At 33.5% G+C, this 22,243-nt stretch overlaps 1 protein-coding gene across 6 annotated transcripts in view; it reads left to right on the forward strand.

Moving 5' to 3' along the window:
- The window catches only part of LOC149780878 (uncharacterized), a 52,875-nt gene extending 34,019 nt beyond the window's left edge, over window positions 1–18,856 (forward strand). For 3 of the 6 annotated variants that reach the window (XM_089937979.1, XM_089937976.1, XM_089937981.1), the window contains 2 exons: window positions 7,348–7,380; window positions 16,679–18,856. In XM_089937979.1, coding sequence (XP_089794105.1) covers window positions 7,348–7,380; window positions 16,679–16,946 — 301 coding nt within the window. In that variant the 3' untranslated portion in view covers window positions 16,947–18,856. Of the gene's footprint in view, window positions 1–1,760; window positions 1,779–7,347; window positions 7,381–16,678 lie in introns of all 6 variants that reach the window. The other 3 variants (XM_089937980.1, XM_089937982.1, XM_089937978.1) reach the window with 2 other exon arrangements.
- The last annotated feature ends 3,387 nt before the right edge of the window (window positions 18,857–22,243 follow it).

The following is a 22,243-nucleotide window of genomic DNA, read 5'->3' on the forward strand; positions in this document are numbered from 1 at the left end:
TAGACACTAGTTGTCGGAATCAATCACGACTTGTGTCAAATATCATGCAGTTAGACACTAGTTGTCTGGATCAATAATGTAAAATATGGTACAGTTAGACACTAGTTGTCTGGATCATCAAGATTTGTCAAATATCATGCAGTTAGACACTAGTTTTCTGGATCAGTCAAGATTTGTGTCAGATATGGTACAGTTAAACATTAGTTGTCTGGATCAGTAATGTCAAATATGGCAGTTAAACACTAGTTTTCTGGGTTGATCAAGAGTCATGTCAAATATGGTACAGTTAATCACTAGTTTTCTTGATCAATCAAGAGATGGTGATTTTGTCTAAAAGACTGGTTGGCTGGATAATTGATTTTAACTGAATCAGAATTCCAAAACGGTGCATGGTAGGAGTCTGTATGAGTGAACTATGCCTATAATCTGTTTCAGGATAACCAGTACTGTGCTGTACTTGACTTATTGCTACATACAGTCATCAGAATGTTATCTTTCCTTTCTATTTTATTTTATCAGGATTGAAGAAGAGTAAGTGAATGTCAGAGCTTAATGCTTATGAATTTTATTAAAACTAACACAAGTTATCCGTCTATGATAATTTCAGCTTTTGCAATGACTTACTGCTGAAATTTGCTATAACTGCCATTTTGATGATGGCTAATTTTTAACCCTTTTTTTTGCCAGCATTATTATTTTTCCAGACTTTTTTCATTGAGTACAAATAGTACTGTGTTAGCTTTTGAGTGGCTAATTTTTTCTTCAGAGTTTTGTTTTCATCTTTAACATATTTATTTCATAAATTTACTAAATGTTGAGTTTTGCATCAGTTCCATAGAACTTTCAGTTGATTATCTTTTTTTAAATATTGTTTGTGGATAATTTGTTAGTTTAATGACTCTAAATTCATGATAAATAATTTTTAGTTCTGACACTTTAGATGTATTCCTATTTAAAGTATTGAAAGTCTCTAAATATTGAGTACCAGATGTACTAGCTTATAAGTCAAGTTAAACTGTAAACAACAAAGCTCTCGGTCTGCTGAAGAATAATGTACCTGCAGATCAGGATCTATGTTGTTTATTCTACTGACCATTCCTAACAAACTGTACATACCCAGACCTGCCGGTGCATTATGTGATGGTAGATCTGGGTCTGTGCAGTTTGCAGTTGGACTTGTCTTATAAGCAAGTGTATATGGTACACAAGAGAATGAAGTATATTTATGCATGCTAAGAAGTGTAGTTTTAAAAGATTAATAGATTTTTATTTGAAAACTGAATTACCAACTAAATTAAATTCAGACATTTACCAGCTTTTGTAAAATGATATGTACACTTGTGTGCTGATCAAGTCCATTCTGTAAAGTAGACTAAAATACGTTATTACATGATATGCAAGCAAATCAGGGTCATGGTGTTTATCCAACTAATGATTTCAAGTAAATAACATTGACCCTGATCTACTAATGCTCACATATCTCATCATTGGGGTCTACTTTATTCATAGTTGAGTGCATATTTTGCAAAGGTTTACATGGAAAATACAAAGACTTTAAGTTGACTTACTTTTTCATATACAAGTCATATTTGTAACAAAGTTTATACTATAGCTAAGCAGTTCAGTATAAATGTAGATAATAATTTGTCTACAAAATGAAAGACTTTCATTAAAAAGTAAACTTTATATTTGAATCTGAGTAGGAATTTAGTAGTTTTGTTATTACACTTTTTGTAAATAAATCTACTATTCATTTTCAGAGCCATGGAGAATTTTAGGTTTGATTCAATAAATGCTTTCCCTTCATTAGTATCCCCTTTGTGATGCTGCACACTATCAATGGTTTGCCTTTACCCCAAAACCTGCATTGCAACTTTCCCAGTATTTCCACCTTTGATGTTTATAGAATTGGTTTGACTTTTAGGTGTATTATATACTCACTTATAGGTTGAGTCCAACTGCAATCAACACTAACAACAGAGATCTTGTTCAGCTGTTGCATAATGTATTAGTAGATCAGGGTCAGTGTTGTTTGTTCTGCTTATTATCTCAACAAACTGCATAGTCTCAGATTTGCCAATACATAATGAAACAACAGGTCTTTGTCTATGCCAGATGCAGTTAAACTCAACTTATAAGTCAGTATATATGGTAGTATATGTAGGGTTGATTATGAAGACATGGACAGAAATTTAGTGATTTAAAATATATATTTTTTGGAAAGTATATCAAAAGAATTATAAACATGTTTATGGACAGTTATATTAGGTTCTCTTAGGACAAAATTACCTGTCAATAAAAGGGAGATCCATCAACCAATTGGAATGACGGTTTCTTTAAAATCATTGAAGAAGTAGCTCCTGCCATAATGTGAATATCTCTAAAATGCCATATTGTGAATATCTTTAAAATGCCATAATGTGAATATCTCTAAAATGCCATAATGTGAATATCTCTAAATGCCATAATGTGAATATCTCTAAAATGCCATAATGTGAATATCTCTAAAATGCCATAATGTGAATATCTTTAAATGCCATAATGTGAATATCTCTAAAACGCCATATTGTGAATATCTTTAAAATGCCATAATGTGAATATCTCTAAATGCCATAATGTGAAAATCTCTAAATGCCATATTGTGAATATCTTTAAAATGCCATAATGTGAATATGTCTAAAATACCCTAATGTGAATATCTCCAAAATTGCCATATTATGAATCATTTCTGAAATGCCATAATGTAAATATCTCTAATTGCCATATTTAGGTGATACTGACAGATTTTAAGTGTGATTTCTAATTTTGGAGTTTGAGCCTGACTTCAATATTTGGGCATAGGCAGTTTTCTGACTACGGGACAAGATCTATTGTACAATGTATATCAGAGTGTAGACAGTGTACATCAAGATATGTTGTACAAAGTATATCAGAGTGTAGACAGTGTACATCAAGATCTGTTTTAAAATGTATATCAGAGTGTAGACAGTGTACATCAAGATATGTTGTACAATGTATATCAGAGTGTAGACAGTGTACATCAAGATCTGTTTTAAAATGTATATCAGAGTGTAGACAGTGTACATCAAGATCTGTTGTACAATGTACATGTATATCAAAGTGTAGACAGTGCACATCAAGATCTGTTGTACAGTGTATATCAGGGTCTAGACATTTTACACCAAGGTTAGTGCAGAGCCGGGTTTAGACAGTGTACATCATGATTTGTTTCATAATGTGGATCAGTTTCTTGACACAGCCAGATCTGTTGCATAATGCAGATCAGCATCAAGATGTTTCACACCAAGCTAAGTGCAGCTCAAAGTCAATATTTGTTGCATAATGTGGATCAGGGTCTAGATATTGTACACTAAGATCTGTTGCATAATGTGGATCAAGGTCTAGATATTGTACACTAAGATCTGTTGCATAATGTGGATTAGGGTCTAGACAGTGTACATCATGACCTGTTGCATAATGTGGCTCAGGGTCTAGATATTGTACACTAAGATCTGTTGCATAATGTGGATCAGGGTCTAGATATTGTACACTAAGATCTGTTGCATAATGTGGATTAGGGTCTAGACAGTGTACATCATGACCTGTTGCATAATGTGGATCAGGGTCTAGATATTGTACACCAAGATCTGTTGCACAATGTGGATCAGGGTCTAGATATTGTACACTAGGATCTGTTACAGAATGTGGATCAGGGTCAAGACAGTATACATTATTAACTGTTGCATAATGTGGATCAGGGTCTAGGTATTGTACACCAAGATCTGTTGCATAAAGTGGATCAGGGTCTAGATATTGTACACCAAGATCTGTTGCATAATGTGGATCAGGGTCTAGATATTGTACACCAAGATCTGTTGCATAATGTGGATCAGGGTCAAGACAGTATACATTATTAACTGTTGCATAATGTGGATCAGGATCTAGATATTGTACACCAAGATCTGTTGCATAATGTGGATCAGGGTCTAGATACTGTACACCTAGATCTGTTGCATAATGTGGATCAGGGTCAAGACAGTATACATTATTAACTGTTGCATAATGTGGATCAGGGTCTAGATATTGTACACCAAGATCTGTTGCATAATGTGGATCAGGGTCTAGATATTGTACACCAAGATCTGTTGCATAATGTGGATCAGGGTCAAGACAGTATACATTATTAACTGTTGCATAATGTGGATCAGGGTCTAGATATTGTACACTAGGATCTGTTGCATAATATGGATCAGACCAAGTTATGCAGCAAACACAAGATTTTACCACTATAGTAAAGTCAGCACATAGTAGCATAAATTCTACCTGTCAGCAATTTAGCACTACATGACATATTGAGTACATTATCATTTAGAAGACAAATGGAGTCATGCAAACAAAATTAAAAGTCAGAAATGCATATGGTGGATTCATTTATTTTCATCAGTTTTAATTTTGTGGGAAAAAACTTGAAGTTTGTCAGTTCTTAAATTTGCAGATTGAGTAAGGGAAACTTATTGTTTGCACAAAACAGATTTTAGTTCATCTGGTCTTTAAATTTATGGTTTGTGTCAACCAAGAAACTTAAAAATGGCAACCCCCTCCAACAAAAAAAATAATTTGTGAACTCATAAAATTCACTATTTTTGGGGGGTACCAATTTTTATAAGTTTCATAGTCAGACGACTTTCATTAGATGCAACCTTTTTATTAGCTAGTGATACTTACTTTGATAAACACAGTTTATTTTTCTTTTAAATGAACTGAGGAAGCATATACATGCATATATATACATTCTTGCTTACAAGTCAGGCCCAACTGCAAACAATATAGACCCTGATCTGTCATCACATACTGTGTCAGCATAACAGGGTCTGTGTTGTTTGTTCCACATATTACTCTTAACAAGCTGCATAGAGCCAGATTTGTTGTAATGGCAGATCTGTGTCTGTGCAGTTTCTTCCTACATATATGTGAGTGTATGTGGTAAATATATTTTGAGTAATGTATAACCTACAAGCACACACAAGATGATTTGATCTTTTTCCACTAAAAATAAATATTTCTGATAGTATTTATATTGTAGCATTACAAAGTTTCAACCAACAATTTTTCTGTTCCATTACACATGAAGGAAAATACAACTGCATTAATTTGGTAGGGTAATGGGAAAATCAACAAGAACAATGACTATAAACACGTACAAATGAGTAGCAAATTACTATATACCATATATACTCTCTTATAAATTGGTCCAAACTGCAAAATGCATTGACCCAGATCTGCCACTGCATATTTCATTTTCAGATTTGGATCTATGCATTTTGTGAAGATTAATCATGAGAACAAATAATGTGTACTCTGATATGCAGGGACATTATGTGACAGCAGAGCTGGGTCAGTGCTGTTTGCATTTGGATTTGACTTATAAGCAAGTACATATTACAACCAGCCTAAAGCAGTCTTTTTTAATAGGTGTATGTTATTGTTTTGTGTACAGTCTTGGGTGGACAAGTTATTTTTGGCATTATAAAGACAAACTTGTAAGTTTATTAGATAGGAAAATTTAAAAATGGCATCAGTTACCATATCTCTCAAAAATTACTGTTGGGAACATTTACAAATATTCAAATAAAAACACTCTTTTTATTTTTTTTTTCAAAACTTCAATCAGAATTTCATTGATTACATGCATAAATGTAATGGATTTTTTGTATAACTTCATGATGTAAAAAGTTGTCGCATTACAATTCTATAGTCTGAAACTAAGTAATAGAAAAGTGTGAAAACCAACAAGTTTGTCAAATTCAACAAAATAATTTATTTCCTTAGAATACAAAGTGAAAATTTAAAAAGAACTTATGGTACTGCGAATTAAATCCTAAATAGTCCCAAAAATTCTATGACCAGTTCTAATGGATAAAGTTTTACCAGTAATTAAATTCCAGTGGTGTTTGATAAAAGATTTAGCGCTGAAGGTGTTGATGTGCCGGTAGTCGTGAATCTATTAATATACCAGTGTCCTGAAGTGTGATGATGTGATAACAGTCTTCCAATTAATCACAATAATATAATCCAATATGTCCTTGCCTGAATTCACTATAATTCCAAATTCATGTTTCTGTCCAGGAATATTATTTATGAGCACATTGTATTTCCAGTGAATCAATAATTTGAATAAATAAATTCCAAACAAATGAAATACTGGACACAAAAATAAGACTGATTTCTGCCTCAAATTTTATCACAGGAATAAATAATTTTTATTTATGAAACCCTCTACTTGACCTAGGTAACAACTAGCATTTACTAACAGTAAAATATATTACTTAATGGAATTTTTCTTTCTAGAACATTCTGGGTTCTCAACAAGATAAAAAAAAAATACCAGACTTATAATATAGAATGTGGTAAACATTAGGTAGTTGGGAATTTTTTTAGGGGAATTCTAATAACCATGACCCAGACCCTAATAAATGTTTTCTTCTTTTAATAATGATGCTAATATTAAACCCTCACACCTACAAAAATATTAGTTATGTATTATTTCTTTACATGAAGTGTTTCTAGTTAGGAACACAGTGAAGTTGGTGTTGGACAAGGTTAAGTTCAAAATACAGTTAAACATAACCCACAATAGTGGAGACAAAAAACCCTAACAAAAAAGCAATAATTAGATATACATAAGAGTAGAACCTCATGATGTACAAAGTTGTTGTAACTTATAATGTACAAAATTGTAAGAACCTTTTTGTGTACAAAATTGTAAGGACCTTATTGTGTACAAAGTTGTAGAAACTTACTGTGTAGAAAGTTGTAGAATCTTATTGTGTAGAAAGTTTTAGAGCCTTATTGTAAAAAAAAGTTGTAGAACCTTATTGTGTAGAAAGTTATAGAACCTTATTGTGTACAAAGTTGTAGAACCTTATAATGTACAAAGTTGTAGAATTTTATCGTGTAGAAAGTTTTAGAACCTTATTGCAAAAAAAAGTTGTAGAACCTTTTTGTGTAGAAAGTTGTAGAATCTTATTGTGTACAGAGTTGAAGACCTCATATTCTACAAAGTTGTAGAACCTTATAATGTACAAAGTTGTAGAACCTTATAATGTACAAAGTTGTAGAACCTTATAATGTACAGAGTTGTAGAACCTTATAATGTACAGAGTTGTAGAACCTTATAATGTACAAACTTGGATGACATCATAAAGTCTTGACATGTGTCCTTATTGACAATATGAACCACATAATGCATGCAGAAAATATTGTTCAGTTGCCTCGGTTGCATCTGTGGGACAACATTAGGGTATGAATATAATAATTACCAGTGTTAATTAGATATATTGTTTTTAGCTCAGCAAAAGAAAGAGACAGCAGCAAGGAGAAGTAAGCTTGACCACTTAGATACTTGTAGTTTGTAGTACATTTCTAGAAAACATTTCAACATTAGTATTTGTATATGGGATGTATTGTGCATATAGCTACTAATTCCGTAAATACTATCAAGTGCAAATGACAAATATATCTCTTTGAGAAGTGCTTATTTTTGACTGTAAAGTATTGATAATGGATGTGAGAGTCTAAGAGTAGTACAGTAGCTTTGTTTTCTAGAAGTGGAATCCTGGAAGCTTATGTAATAAAAAACAATATAAAGCATGTAATACACAGCACGCAAATTAATGAAAATGTAGAATAGTAGGTTTTAGCTAATTAGGTAATCCATCACATGTATCTATAACATTAAAAATACCATCTTATACTCACATATAAGTCGAGTCCAACTGCAGACAACATAGACCCTGATTTGCCATCATATAATATGCTGGCAGATCAGGGTAGACCTGTTGTTTGTTCTACGGATTACTCCTTGCAAACTGCATCTGTTGGGGCATTATGATGTGGTAGATATGAGTCTATGCAGTTTGCAGTTAGGCTCGACTTGTAAGCAAGTGTATATAGTAGATATATTAGCTGCAGAACAATTTAGTTCATTACTGAAATGCCTGGTTTACTATGATAAATAAAGTAGATACCCTAACATTATTAGCTGGATATAGGAGGTGCCTCCAATGCAATTGGTTTGCATTAATACTTATTGTGGATAATGATTATTCAGGTTGGTAAAACAAGTATGCATTGTCTCTCAGACATGCAGACAAGTAGCAAAGTTGGCTCAAAACAAGCAAAATGTGTCTGCTGTCCTGATTTTTTAGGTGGTAGAAAAAAAATAAAGAAAGAAAAATTCAGATTTGTATGATCTGTCATGCTGGTCTGAATTATGGGTACATAAATATTTTAGGATTTTTTTTCAGCCTAAATATTTTGTGTATGGTTTCTTACAAACAGTGGTCACCATGAGGAAATGATTACCATATAAACTCGCTTATAAGATGAGTCCAACTGCAAAATACACAGACTCAGATCTGCCATTGCATAATGCACTAGCAAATCTGGGTCTGTGCAGTTTGTTAGGAGTAATCAGCAGAACAAATATCATAGACCTTGATCTGCGGGTGTATTATGCTATGGCAGATCCAGAACCTTGTAAAGCTCTAGTAGATCAGGGTCTGTGTAGTATTTTCACATTTGGCATTTTTAGAAAATATCATAGATCTGATAAACTGGCAGACACAGCCAGGCCAGTATAGGTCTGCTCTGTTTGCATTTGGGTCATGTTGTAGATCATGATTGGCTTGGCATATACATTATGGACCAATTAGGGTCTGCACTGTTTGCATTTGGGTCATGTCATAGATCCTGATCAGCTAGCATTTACATTCTGGATTATTATGGATCTATGCTGTTTGCTTTTGGATGATGTCAGATCTTGATCAGTAGGCACATATATTATGAGTCAGTATGGGTCTATGATGTTTGATTGGTTGGCATATATATTATGAGTCAATTCTGGGTCTGTGATGTTTGATTGGTTGGCACATATATTATGAGTCAATTCTGGGTCTATGATGTTTGATTGGTTGGCACATATATTATGAGTCAATTCTGGGTCTATGATGTTTGATTGGTTGGCACATATATTATGAGTCAATTCTGGGTCTATGATGTTTGATTGGTTGGCATATATATTATGGACCAGTATGGGTCTACGCTGTTTGCAATTGGATCAAGCCATGCACAGATAAATACAGTACGTAAAATTTAAAAATACTGAATATCTGTGACTTGGGTTCATTAATGACACTCATGCTGGTGACCAGTGATGCTAAATTTAGTTCAGTGACATAAATTGGTATAATTCAGGCAAATTCTTGCACTTTACTCCATGGGTGTTAGTTACACTTGACATTGCAAACCCAAATTGGGGTCCAAAATTTTGACTGAGACTTGACAAAGACTAAATACTTAATTTCTGCAACAAAACTTGCCAAGTTGGCAAACTGAAGGCTCCATAGTTTACAAATTTAGACATGGATAATGTCTTTGAAGTTAAGACTGTACTTTCAAAGTAGACACCTTTAACTGGCTTTGCCATTTCCGATTGCTTGTTCTTATGAAACTAGGATGGCTTGAAATATTAAGATTTCCACTTCTGCCCCTTTGTGCTTTCAGTATTTTCTCTTAAGCAAACACTTTCTGCTTTCATTCACTGGGGGTGGTGGGAGTTGCTTTTTTGTGGAGACTGTCAATTCTTGGCTGTAGCTTTGGAATCTAAGTATACTAATGCTTATTTCATGTGAAATTTAATTAAAGATTGAATTATTGTTTTCTTTGGCAAAGTTTTGTTTTTATATTAAATATGCACCAAGAAACTGATTTTAAATGATTACATCCATAAAAGTTCATTTGTTAAATAACAAAATATGGAATTGTATTGCTTGGTGTGACTATAATTATATTATGCCAAGCTGTGTATAACTTCATTACATAATGTTAAAAGAAGACTTTTGTTAAAACTTGCCTTTCTCATCGCAGAGTGAAAATTGCAATCATCTTCATCATTCTTTATTGTTTTGTGTGTGTGACATCCTTGTCGTCAGTTACTGAATGTATGACTTGGACCATGCCCCAACTGATCACTTTGAACATTCCTAATTGGAGAAATTATACTTTTGGATAAGCCGAGTGGTCTAAAGTGCTCACCATTACGGATCACTGCCATCTCACCTCTGTCTGTGTGGGTTCGAGTCTCGGGTTCGGCCTATGTGGGTATGTGAGAAAACTTGCCAGTAGCTTTTCACGGGTCAGTGGTTCTTTCCAGGGTTTTCCTGGGTTCTTCCTCCACTATTAATACTGGCAGCCATGTATAGCCTATCTTGTGCTGAAAAATGGTGTTAAAACCCACAACAACAACACAACAACAACAACTTTTGGACAAATTTTGTTTCACAGGCAAACAACTTTTCAGCATGCCAGAAGTGTCAGTAATTAAACATAACCCTATCACCATGGTTGATTTGGGTTGTTTTGCATTTGTGAAAATGTTATTTTCAAAATAGCAATTATATGAAGGGAGCATACCTCATCAGCTTACTGCCTGTATTATGCATATACATTCTATTTGTGGTTTGACAGGTTGTTATGCCGCCACTGTGGTAGGTGTGATATGGTTGGGGTGGGGTACTCCCAATATTCTATTTAAATTATTATAGAAGTCCCACCTAGGCTCCACTTTGATTGGAAGTTAAATTAGTGAAAGATAGATGTCAAGCTCTGAGCCTTAGTCAAATGATTAAAATTTCCCAAGTACTCTCCTTCTGCTCGACCCTGTGATAGCCTATTGCATCATTTGATTAGTAATGTGAGATGGCTTTCCACCTGTCCTTGTATTCTACCCATCTTCTCTCCTATTCCTCCAATTTCCTTCTCCTCTTTCTCGTGACTTTCTCCAAATTCCTTCTCCTCCTTGACTTCTCTATACCCCTCCTCCTTCTCCACTGTCTCCTCCTCGACTCCTTTTCCTCCTCCTCCTGGACTCTCTCCACTGACTAGACTTGTTGACTCTGACTGCTCTGCTAGTCTCACTTCCGTCTCCACTCTTATAGACTCGGGACGCAACTGAACTGGAAGTTCTGTCCCCCCAAAACGTTTCCTGTGAAAACACAAGGATGGTACAATATTTTCCTTAACCCTCTCATCTCACACTACACTCAGCCTATCATCAGATAACAGCTATTAAATTTCTTCAATCATTCATTCACATCAAAATACTCATACATTCTTGTATGGTAAAACAACGTCGTACTAAAATCATGGTATCAATTACTTTAATAAATTGCATTCATGACCACTGTGGTTTAAGTACATGACCACTTTAGTGTCAAGATTCATTTATATGTGTATTCTCCTGTACATGTATAGGGTTTGTTTCAAAAAAGATTTACAGTGTTTGGATTTCATTATTTTTAGCGAAAATATAGATACTAGTAAAATCTAAATTCTGTGTTCTTGTGGCAGTTTAATAAATATTTTTACTATTTGTAATCTAGATAATACTTTCAGTTAGAATTAATTACAATGTATAGTTTTTGCTGTGCTTATTGGAAATCATCTGGTATAATGAATGACCAAGGTGAGAACATCAACCTTAAAAAGAGTATCTCATAAAAGCATCCAATCCAACGTTAAGTCTTGCATTAATGTATCTTTTATGAAAGGTGTTTTTATAAGCAAGTGTGTATATATCAAAATGTATTGTTGTATGACTATAGCAGGAAAGGAGTTTTGGACAAGTTTGAATATCAAAATGTGTTATTGTACAGTTGTTGGACACCAGAATGGAGAGGAAGACATTAAATCGTGAATATCAGATTGTGTTGTTGTACAGCTGTGGCAAAAAGAAAGGAGCGTATGACATTAAAGGTGTATAGAGATTGTATGGGGAGATAAATATTACCATAACAAGAGCTACAGTAAAAGGTTACTGGACATGACAGAAAAAAAGAAAAAGGGAGTGTAGGCAGAATTTGTGCACAGTACTTGCTCATATAAATTACCAAAAAGAATCCCACATTATGTTTGATTCATTATGTTTGATTCTGACCTCTTCCGAGACTTTGTATTGAAAGCATTTATTACTTTGACTAGGTTATTAATTTTTTGTTTTAATCTTGGCTTAAAATAGATACAAAATTAAATAGGTTTCTTTTTGTTTTGAAAACACCTTTTCTTGATGTGGATATTTGAACATTTTTGCAATTCCTTATTTATGCAAAGCCATGTTTGAAGGAAAATAAGGTCATGACCATGTTGTTATGCAAAGCCATGTTTGAAGGAAAAGGTAAAAGGTCATGACCTTGAAAAGGCCATATATGCTCATTTGCATACCATTTCAAACTTGGAACAAAGAAAAGCCAATATTCTGTATATGTTATTTCCTTTTAGACTGTTTGATCATATATTTTCTTAACCGAAACTGAGAATCTGCTTTTTTTATAATGAGAGTTTGTTTATAATTATGTCATGAAATCATAGAAAAATAGGAGCAATATCATCTTTATCGTAAGGTATGTGTGGAGCATATTGCAGAAGTTTTGGGAGACTTCAAGGGGTTAGTGATGGAGATGCAGGCAATTTGTAGTATTTGTTTGATCATAGTATAATGTTTCTAATGAGGCACTATAACAATGCAATGGCTTTAATAAAGTATAACATCACTTATTTCACATTGGAAATATATAGCAGCTAATACTGCACATTTGACTGACACTGAAATTAATTTCACATTGGAAATATATATCAGTTTATGCTGCACATTTCTGACTGACACTGAAATTAATTTCACATAGGAAATATATATCAGATTATGATGCACATTTGACTGATATTGAAATTAATTTCAAATTGGAAAGATATAGCAGTTTATGATGCACATTTGACTGACATTGAAATTAATTTCACTTTGGAAATATATAGCAGTTTATGATGCACATTTGACTGACATTGAAATTAATTTCACATTGGAAATATATAGCAGTTTATGATGCACATTTGACTGACATTGAGATTAATTTCACATTGGAAATATATAGCAGTTTATGATGCACATTTGACTGACATTGAAATTAATTTCACATTGGAAATATATAGCAGATTATGATGCACATTTGACTGACATTGAGATTAATTTCACATTGGAAATATATAGCAGTTTATGATGCACATTTGACTGACATTGAAATTAATTTCACATTGGAAATATATAGCAGTTTATGATGCACATTTGACTAACTTTGCATTTATTTCCAGTAATATTTATCTTTCAATATTAATGCTTATGCTTTTGTTAAAGAAAATTAGTTCTTCCCCATAAAACCACCCTGAACATTCAGTACTTCCTCATCATAATGCTGTTCCATAAATGTAACCTTTGTTATTAATGATGGTGCCTTATTTTGAGGTACGTTCAAACAAGGGTGTGTCTGTATTAAAACTAAATCACAACCATAGAGTATTATATAATGATGTGAATAAAAATGAATTGGTCCCAATGAACCAGTAGCTAAAATAAATGAAATGAATTAAGTAGGACTTTAAGAACAATATTTGTCTAATTGAATGGGATCCCTGGCCATACATGTATTATAAGAGGAATAGCAGTATACTGGGGGTGGGTATAGAGAGGGAACACTGTAATAAATAAATATGTCTTTATTTCAATATGATTGAGCATTTACCTATAGATAATGCTTGCCTAATTGTAAACAGTGTAGATCTATTCAATACCAGATCAGGGTCTGTGCTGTTTGTATACAACTACTGTACAAGCATGGGTGTCTGCACATAGGAGCAAGGGGGAGGGGAGCACTTGCCACCCACCCCATTTCATCTCAAAACATGTTTTGGTCTACATCCATAAAACTTAATAGCTGATGGCTAAATGGTTGCCACCCCCACCGCCAACACAAAAATCTACAGGCGCTCCTGATCACAAGTAGAAAACATAGACCCTGATCTGTTGGTACATAATGTTATGGAAGATCTTGGTCTATTATGCTTGTTCACTGTTGGGTAGGTGTTATACACAAGTAAAAAAAGCTATGTGATTTGCAATTAACTTGTCATTATCAGCTGCTTTTTTAACTATTTTGCATGCCTTTTTATCCCCTAGCCAAAGAAGTTGGAAGGAGATATAACATTGTGGCCACTAGTTTGTATGCTTGTTCATTCATTCATTCATTCATTCATTCATTCATTCATTCACTCACTCACTCACTCACTCACTCACTCACTCATTCATTCATTCATTCGTTCATTCATTCATTTTATTACCCTCTCAGTGTCTATATTTCACCTACACTTATGAAACTTGGTCTGTGGATGTACCTTAGGAATAGTTACATACCAATGCTTAATTTGCATGCTTGACTGACTTTTGTATTTTCAGCTGTTTGTTCATTATATCCTCAATATCTTAGACCCTATTACATTATGTTAGGTACAGATTGACAAAAGTAATTTAACCATAACCAGTAGTGTATTAATGGGGGGGGGGGGCAGGGGGCCATTGCCCCAGGCACCAGAGGTTTTGTGGCACCAAAAGCATGGCACCATAAGTCTTGGGGTGCCAGAACTGTGATCACCACCTACAGGTGCCATTTACCCTTTGAATGCCACTGACCATACCAAAACCAGGTAATTTTGACCAATTTCACACTTGAGTGACTTTTTTTGTCGCCTGTTTGTTATATATACCTCCAATATCTTGAATCCTATTTCACCTAAACTTATCTCGATGAAAGTTACTTGAATATATCATAACTATATCAGTCTGACCCAATTTTCATGCTTCAGTGACTTAGCTTTTTTGTTTTTTCATATCCTCCTTATTTTGAACTATATTTCATTTAGACTTGCAAAAATTGAAAAGTAGATACATCTCAAGGAAAGTATAATTCATCTATGCCAAAACTAGTCAGTATGACCTAATTTATATACTTGATTACTTTGTATTTTTTGGTGTATATTCATTACACCCCATATATCATTTACCATCTTCATCTTATGCTTGTGACAATCTGTTGTTGAAAGTAGCTTGATACTTTTGAATTTAGAACTGTTTGTTCATTACACCCTCTATATCTTGGAGCACTTACACTCGTGAAAATTGTTATATGGATACATCTAGATAAAAGTTACTTAACAATACAAAACTAGGTCAGTATGACCCAGATTTTATACTTGGGTAACCTTTTTAGTTTTTGTTTTCCATTTTTGTTTCACTCTCAATACCTTGAACTCTACTTCATCAACACTCATAAGAGTTGGTATGTGATTGCAACTCAAAGTACATAACTTAACTATACTTGTACTCAGTTGATGTGGTAAAATATTCACACTTGAGTGATCAATACTATGTTGATGTGACAGTATATCCACACTTGAGAGTCTTTTGAAGTTTCGGCTATCTTTTTTTTATACTGTCAGTGCATTGAACCATACTTCACCAACACTAAGGAAAATTGGTGTTTTGATTCATCTTAAGGAGGCTAATTAAGATGTACAAAAAGTAGGTCACCGTGACCTCATTTTTAGGTTGGAGTGAATCTGATATCCTCACTACTGTTTCTGTATTGTTTGCTACTCCAAATATACTCCTGTTGGGGGATCCATATTCACAAGGAAACACTTCATTGCAAAAAATTTGTAAATTATTCCAGTAGAAATGCTTTAGAGTATTCTGTTGTTTGCTTCTTGAGGTACTGCTCTGGTGTCCTAGTCTTTAGAGCATCTGCCTTGGATGTGGGAGGTTGTGGGTTCAATCCCCAGCCGAGTCATACCAAAAACTTACAAAAAGGGTACTAACAGCTGCCTCGCTTGGCGCTCAGCATTAAGAGGTTAGTGTTAGGACTGGTCGGCCTGGTGTCAGGATAATGTGACTGGGGTGGGCATCATGCCACATGTCTGTGGCATAATGTCCCAGTGCTAGACATCACTATAAACTGTCACACTGCAGACATCTAAGCGATATGATTGAAAAATTGTTAAAAGCTACATTAAAAATCCAAATCACACACACACACACACACACACACATGCACACACACATACATGCTTCTTGAGGATTATAATAATAAATATTTGGTATTATAAACTATAAGCTACTTGTTTGCATTCTGATTATTTTAAGATTGTGAACAATTAACTTAATTTATGTGTGATAATTGTATGTGAAAAAATGCAGTGATGTTTCATCATCACCACCACCACCACCACAAGAATAATAATAATAATAATAATAATAATAGCAACAACAACACAATCTGACTAAAATCAGATCTTCACTGTCCTATTTGAAGATCTGAGAGCAACCACTTAGGGTTATGTTATGTTGACCTTTGAATTAGCCAAACGAAAGACAGCTTTCAGAAATCTGAAAATGAATCAAATTGTTAGGCATTAGGCACACATTGATGCACACATATTGTTCAGTCTCCCAAATGTTAAGATATAAGATTTCATTTGATTGGCTGAAAAAAATTAGTGATTGTGGCAATAACATAGGTCATCAGAACATGATCTTGAAGTGGTCACTGTCAAATCTTCATGTATGACTGTGGAGATTGGATTTTTAACATATTAAATAACAACAACAACAATAACAACAACAACAATAATTAGTATAATGACTATGACTGCACCTGGGTCTTTAATGTTTACAATTTGACACAAAATTGCAGGGAAGTAAATATACCAGATATAATTGGATTAATTGACTATTTTTCAGGAAACGTATTGAAACAGAGAAAAGTGAATCATATGAAACCTGGCTGGCTCAAAAGGAATCTGAGAAGAAACTGGCTAGCACACCAACTCGCCCTAGTGATATAGCAGATCCCACAGAAAAGAAGGAAGTTGGTTATTTACGTAGCTACCTTCGGTCTCTTGATGAACAAAAACGAGGGGCCAGCATGTATTATAACTTTGAGGAATGGTTGGATATAAAAGAGGAGGAAGTTTTGCAAGTCTCTCGGAGGGCTAAAACTGCGGTGTAAATTCAATATAAAGCTTGCCACATGTTTGGGGTGGGTGGGGATGGGGTGGAATTATGGTAAGAGAATATGATCTCTTTCTAATGTATATACTTGATTATGACACATATCCAACTGAGAATAGAATAAACCAAGACCTTCAGGTTTGTAAATTTCATTCAGAAATGAGGGATTTTCATTTTGGATAGTTATATAATAGTGGCTCCAGATCTTGACAGGTTATTAAATCTTAATTTTTTATGGGAATTTTGTTCGTGATCTCACTCCAAGACTAATCAATTGTTCAATTTTGTGTGAACAATGTAGACTCTGATCTGCCCAATGATTTTATGGTCTGGATACTACTCTTTTGAGCCTTTGATTTTTCATTGGTCACTTTCAGTATTGAAAAAATTGCATTGAAAGTGTAACACATTCTCAAAGAAATCTGCCAGTAGTTTCAGTGAACTGAAATTATGGTAATTTTTGTCAACTGTTCATTCTTTGTGTATTTGAAATATATGAAACATATCAAGACAAATATATATTTTATATTTGGCTTCTTGCAAGATTTAAATCATCTATGGTATATGTTCTATAAATTTTAACTGGAATATGGTAAATATTTTTTTGAAGCATTTATAAATTTTTCTTTCAGTTTAGTTTTGTTTTATATGTAATTAATATATATTTCTTGTTTTGTTTTTTATTTCCTGCAATCCTGTGATGTGTGTGTGTGTGTGTCCCTAAAGATATCCTAGTGTGCTAGAGTACATGTTATCATAAGTACGTATATCATTATGTGTGTGTGTGTGTCCCTAAAGATATCCCAGTGTGTTAGAGTACATGTTATCATAAGTACGTATATCATTATGTGTGGTTTCAGTTCGAGATGTATTGATATTTCCATATGTTTTTGGAATATTCAAATTACTATTGTCTGAATTAAAGGGGTAATGAAATGGAATCCATAAAATATGAAACCATTGATATTTTATTCCTTTTTGCAACCTATTTCTTTAAACTTTACAGCATTATTATATGATGTATATCATATATGATAGAAATGTTTGTCCATCTATTCATTAGCTTTGATTTCACCATAACAAATGTCTGTGTATTTAATATTTGTCTGCATGCAGTATGGTTATGAAGAATTTGATTGCTGTTGAAATGATTCATAACCTATTAGGAACAAAACTATTTTTAATTCCTTTTGCATAATGACATTTATGACATATGACTTGTTTACTTGCCTTTGTTTTACTCTTTGTATATTATTGTGACAGGCAACTAATTATTTTATCAGCTACAGAACCATTCTATGTATGGTGGTATGTACAATACCATATTTAAAATATTGAAGGTTTCTGATTTGGCTGAAAATAGTTACCAGAAAAATTTAACATAATTTTTGTTTAAAAAAGTTTATGTGTGGTTAAATTGCATGCAGTAGTAGTCTTGAACCTAAAAGCATTTTCATTTTATCACTCTTGCTGCACAGATATAACTGGATGTAAATGGGATATCTGATAGGGATGGACTTGTATTGTGAGTAACTACAAAGGAATTTGTCTCAAAAATGAACTGTGCAGCTTATCATTTTCATCAATTTAGAAGTTTCCCCATGGAGAGATAATTCAATGGATATAAGGGTGTTTTGCCATGAAGGTATAGTAATTTAGCCAAACATTAACATTATGGTGTACAAAAATTGAATTAGCTGGCTGTGCCCGGTTGCAACTGATACACACAAGGAAAAAGATCCTGATAAAATATGCCCAATCTCTTTCTCAGCCAGTTAGGGTGGGGTTGTTTGTAATTTTAGAAATAAGTTGTCTCTTGTGAAAGTTTTAGACATTTTTATGTATAGTAACAATGTTTGATTTAAAGAACAGGTATACTGTGATAACTTAATAAAATATTATATTACACATTTTCTTTGCAGTGCTATTTAATAATATCAGTTCAAGCCTGTCATAAATCTGAGCACATAAATATATAATTAACAATTCTCAGCTTTCAAAAGTGAAACTTGAAACTAGATGATTACAGTTTTTAAAGATAAGGGAACAAAAATGTTAAGTTTTTATACTACTGTTTGACTAAAAACATCAAAATTTTCCCTATTTTGTCAAACCAGGTACATCTACCTGGACACGACAGGATCACTAAACAAAGTTATATGATAACCTTCTGTTAAAATTTGCTTTTCTAACTTAGCCATTTATTTATGATTTTTCCATAATTTTCACGAGTTTTCTCAAATGTTTGAGTGATTTTATTATGGGTGCATCTCTCTTCACCTCAGGGAACAATGACACAACTGGAAGAGGAAACATATTTCTTTGATTATTGATAAAATATTTAACTTGAGACTTTATTAATGCTGATAGAGACCACTTAATCTCTAAAAGGGGGTGAAAATAGAGTTACATGTATGTGGAGGAGAGGTGGGTTCAGATGTTTACTAACCTTTTTATAGAAATCACTATCCATAAACACCTTTGATATAAACATTTGCCAGACATGCCCCACTAAAGGAAGAACGGTAGCTGCTACAAATTATATCTAAGCACATTCAATCACACTGGGTAATTGTTTGAGAAACATACAAATTTTGAATACTTTACAAAGAGTCTTTCAGATTACCTTCCTTTGTCAGAGTCCAGTTGCAATATCTGTCATTTAGCATAGGGTACAAAACTTCATCACCACATAGGAAACAAAATACTTATTGTTCCGTACATATGTAAAGAACTTTCAGAAAAAAGATTCTTTTGTGGAAAATGTTATCCAGTTATCTTTACAGAGGACTCCCAAATTGACATAAATTCCTTGATCTGTTCAAAATGGTGATTGGGAAACAACTATGTTTATGCTGGAGGTTTCAATTAAAAAAATGCTCTTGGCTGTGAATGATTATTATAAACATAAAATTTGACCTTAGGTTGCTGGCAGCTTATTATTTTATAAGTTATGGAATCAACCTTTGTGTGGTGACATATTAAATACTCTATTTAAAAATAACGAGGGTTGCTAATTGGTTGAAAATAATTACCAGTAGCATTTAATGTCAATTTTAGAAGAAGTCTAATTATGAGATAATTTTATGCAATAGTAGACTTGAACCTAAAACCATTTTGATTTTATTGACGTCATTGCATAAGTACAATTGGATGAAACAGGACTTTCTCACTGGGCTGGACTTTTCAGTGAAACTACAAGGAAATTTGTTTGAAAAATCACCTATGCAGAATATTATTGTTATAATTTTATGAGTTTTCTGTTTGGTAAATCATATGTAGGATGTAAGGGTGATTGGCCAGTCTTAACATGAAAGTATACATTAACAACATTATGGTCTATGGGAATGGGCCTTTTTGGAGACTGATTTATCTCCCTTGTGAGGGAAGCTCTTCAGCATTGACAATCACTTGTTTAATCAACAGTGGCATTTATGGATAAAGGAAACTTTGAAACTGATAATGCATATAATGACAGTTCTTCAAAATATAGGTGTGTGTGTGTGTGTGTGATTTGGATTTTTAACAGCTTTTAACAATGTTTCAGTCATATCGCTATGATGTCTGCAGTGTGGCAGTTTATAGTGATGTCTAGCACTGGGGCATCATGCCGCAGCCATGTGGCATGATGTTCCACCCAGTCACATTATCCTGACACCAGGCCGACCAGTCCTAACACTAACCTCTTAATGCTGAACGTCAAGCGAGGCAGCTGTTAGTACCATTTTTGTAAGTCTTTGGTATGACTCGAGTGGGGATTGAACCCACAACCTCCTGCATCTGAGGCAGATGCTCTAACCACTAAGCCACCGGAGTGGTTTCAAAATATAGGATGAGATAACATATGATTATTTGTCCATTGTGATTAACACAAGCAGACTTTGTCATCTGTTGTAAAATTAAATCCTCCAAAGGACAAACTTTTACAATTCATAACATGGGTATCAAATTAAAAGAATATTTTAAAAATTTCTATAATAAAGTGTACTTAACTATTCTTAATTTTTCGATGTCACGCCATAAATGACCTGATGAATCTTGTCAATCGAGCAAGGAAATTTATTCAATATTAAAATTTTGTTTTGTGACAGATTTCATTACCTTTTTGAGTTTGAATTCTATGAGGAGGACAGGCTGAATTTGATTAAGAAATAGTAATACATACAACTGAATATATTAACATTTAATATATATCAAAATAAGAACAAAATACTAGTGAAAATTTAAGCATATTAGTTACAAAAATTAGGAATGAACCAGAACCTGAATAGATGACTGGATAGCTACCAATGCTGATTTCACAGTCAGCCATTTGTTCTGTTCTCTTTGGTAGTTCTACAATGTAAAAACAAAATACTTGAATCTGACTAGTGTTAGCAACAAGTGAACTGGAGAAATATATACTGTAATACATGTCTGCAAAACAAAATCAAACCAAATTATATTTAAATTCCAAGTTCTTTCTTTATTTTCATTCAATTCAGAAACTTTTTATTTGAAGCAGCTTACTGTCACAGTATCTGAAATGCATATACCTGATGTTGCCAATATCTTAACTTGGTTACATGCATTGCTCTGAAGACTAATTGTTGTCATTACTCAGTCAATTTAAAAACAGACATACCTATTCAGATCTCTTGGAGAAATAGTATCTACTAACATACAAAAATAAAATAGTAAATGTCCGAAACTGAGTGTGTTGGACTTGTTTTAATTTGCATATTTCAGGTTTTACAACTGCTTAGGTTAACAATATTGACAGATTATGGATATCAATAATCTAAGTTCAGGTGCCATGGTAGCCATATGCACAGAGTGGACAGAGGAGGTTCAGTTCAAGTGGAATATGCTTGTTTCCAAAAAGGACTATTGAATTGTTGTCTGTGCCCAAATATTTGAATTTTTTTTTGTTTTCATTGCCCTGCTGTAATGTCAGAATTGAAGAAAACACATTTAAACAAATTTTTCTGATCAACTTTTCTTGTAATTTTGATAAGGAATGCTATCACACACACATTGTTAATCTCTCTTAATAAGTACTTTGAAAATGTGTTCCCCAATTTTTTGTGGCCCTAAAGAGTCAAAGCGAGATACCCTTTGCATTACAGCTTTATTTGTTATCAAAGGGAGATACCCTTTGCATTACAGCTTTATTTGTTATCTCCCTTTGACTATAACAAAAATGTATTAAAAATCCTGATATAACAGATTAAATCCACCAGTAGTATAGACAGAATGAGTTTCTGGCTCACCATGTGTACAATGAGTTTTTAGCAATTTTGAGGCCTTTATCAC

The sequence above is a fragment of the Sinohyriopsis cumingii genome, chromosome 16 (assembly GCF_028554795.1).
Source record: "Sinohyriopsis cumingii isolate HCF-2022 chromosome 16, ASM2855479v2, whole genome shotgun sequence".
Lineage (NCBI taxonomy): Eukaryota > Metazoa > Mollusca > Bivalvia > Unionida > Unionidae > Sinohyriopsis > Sinohyriopsis cumingii.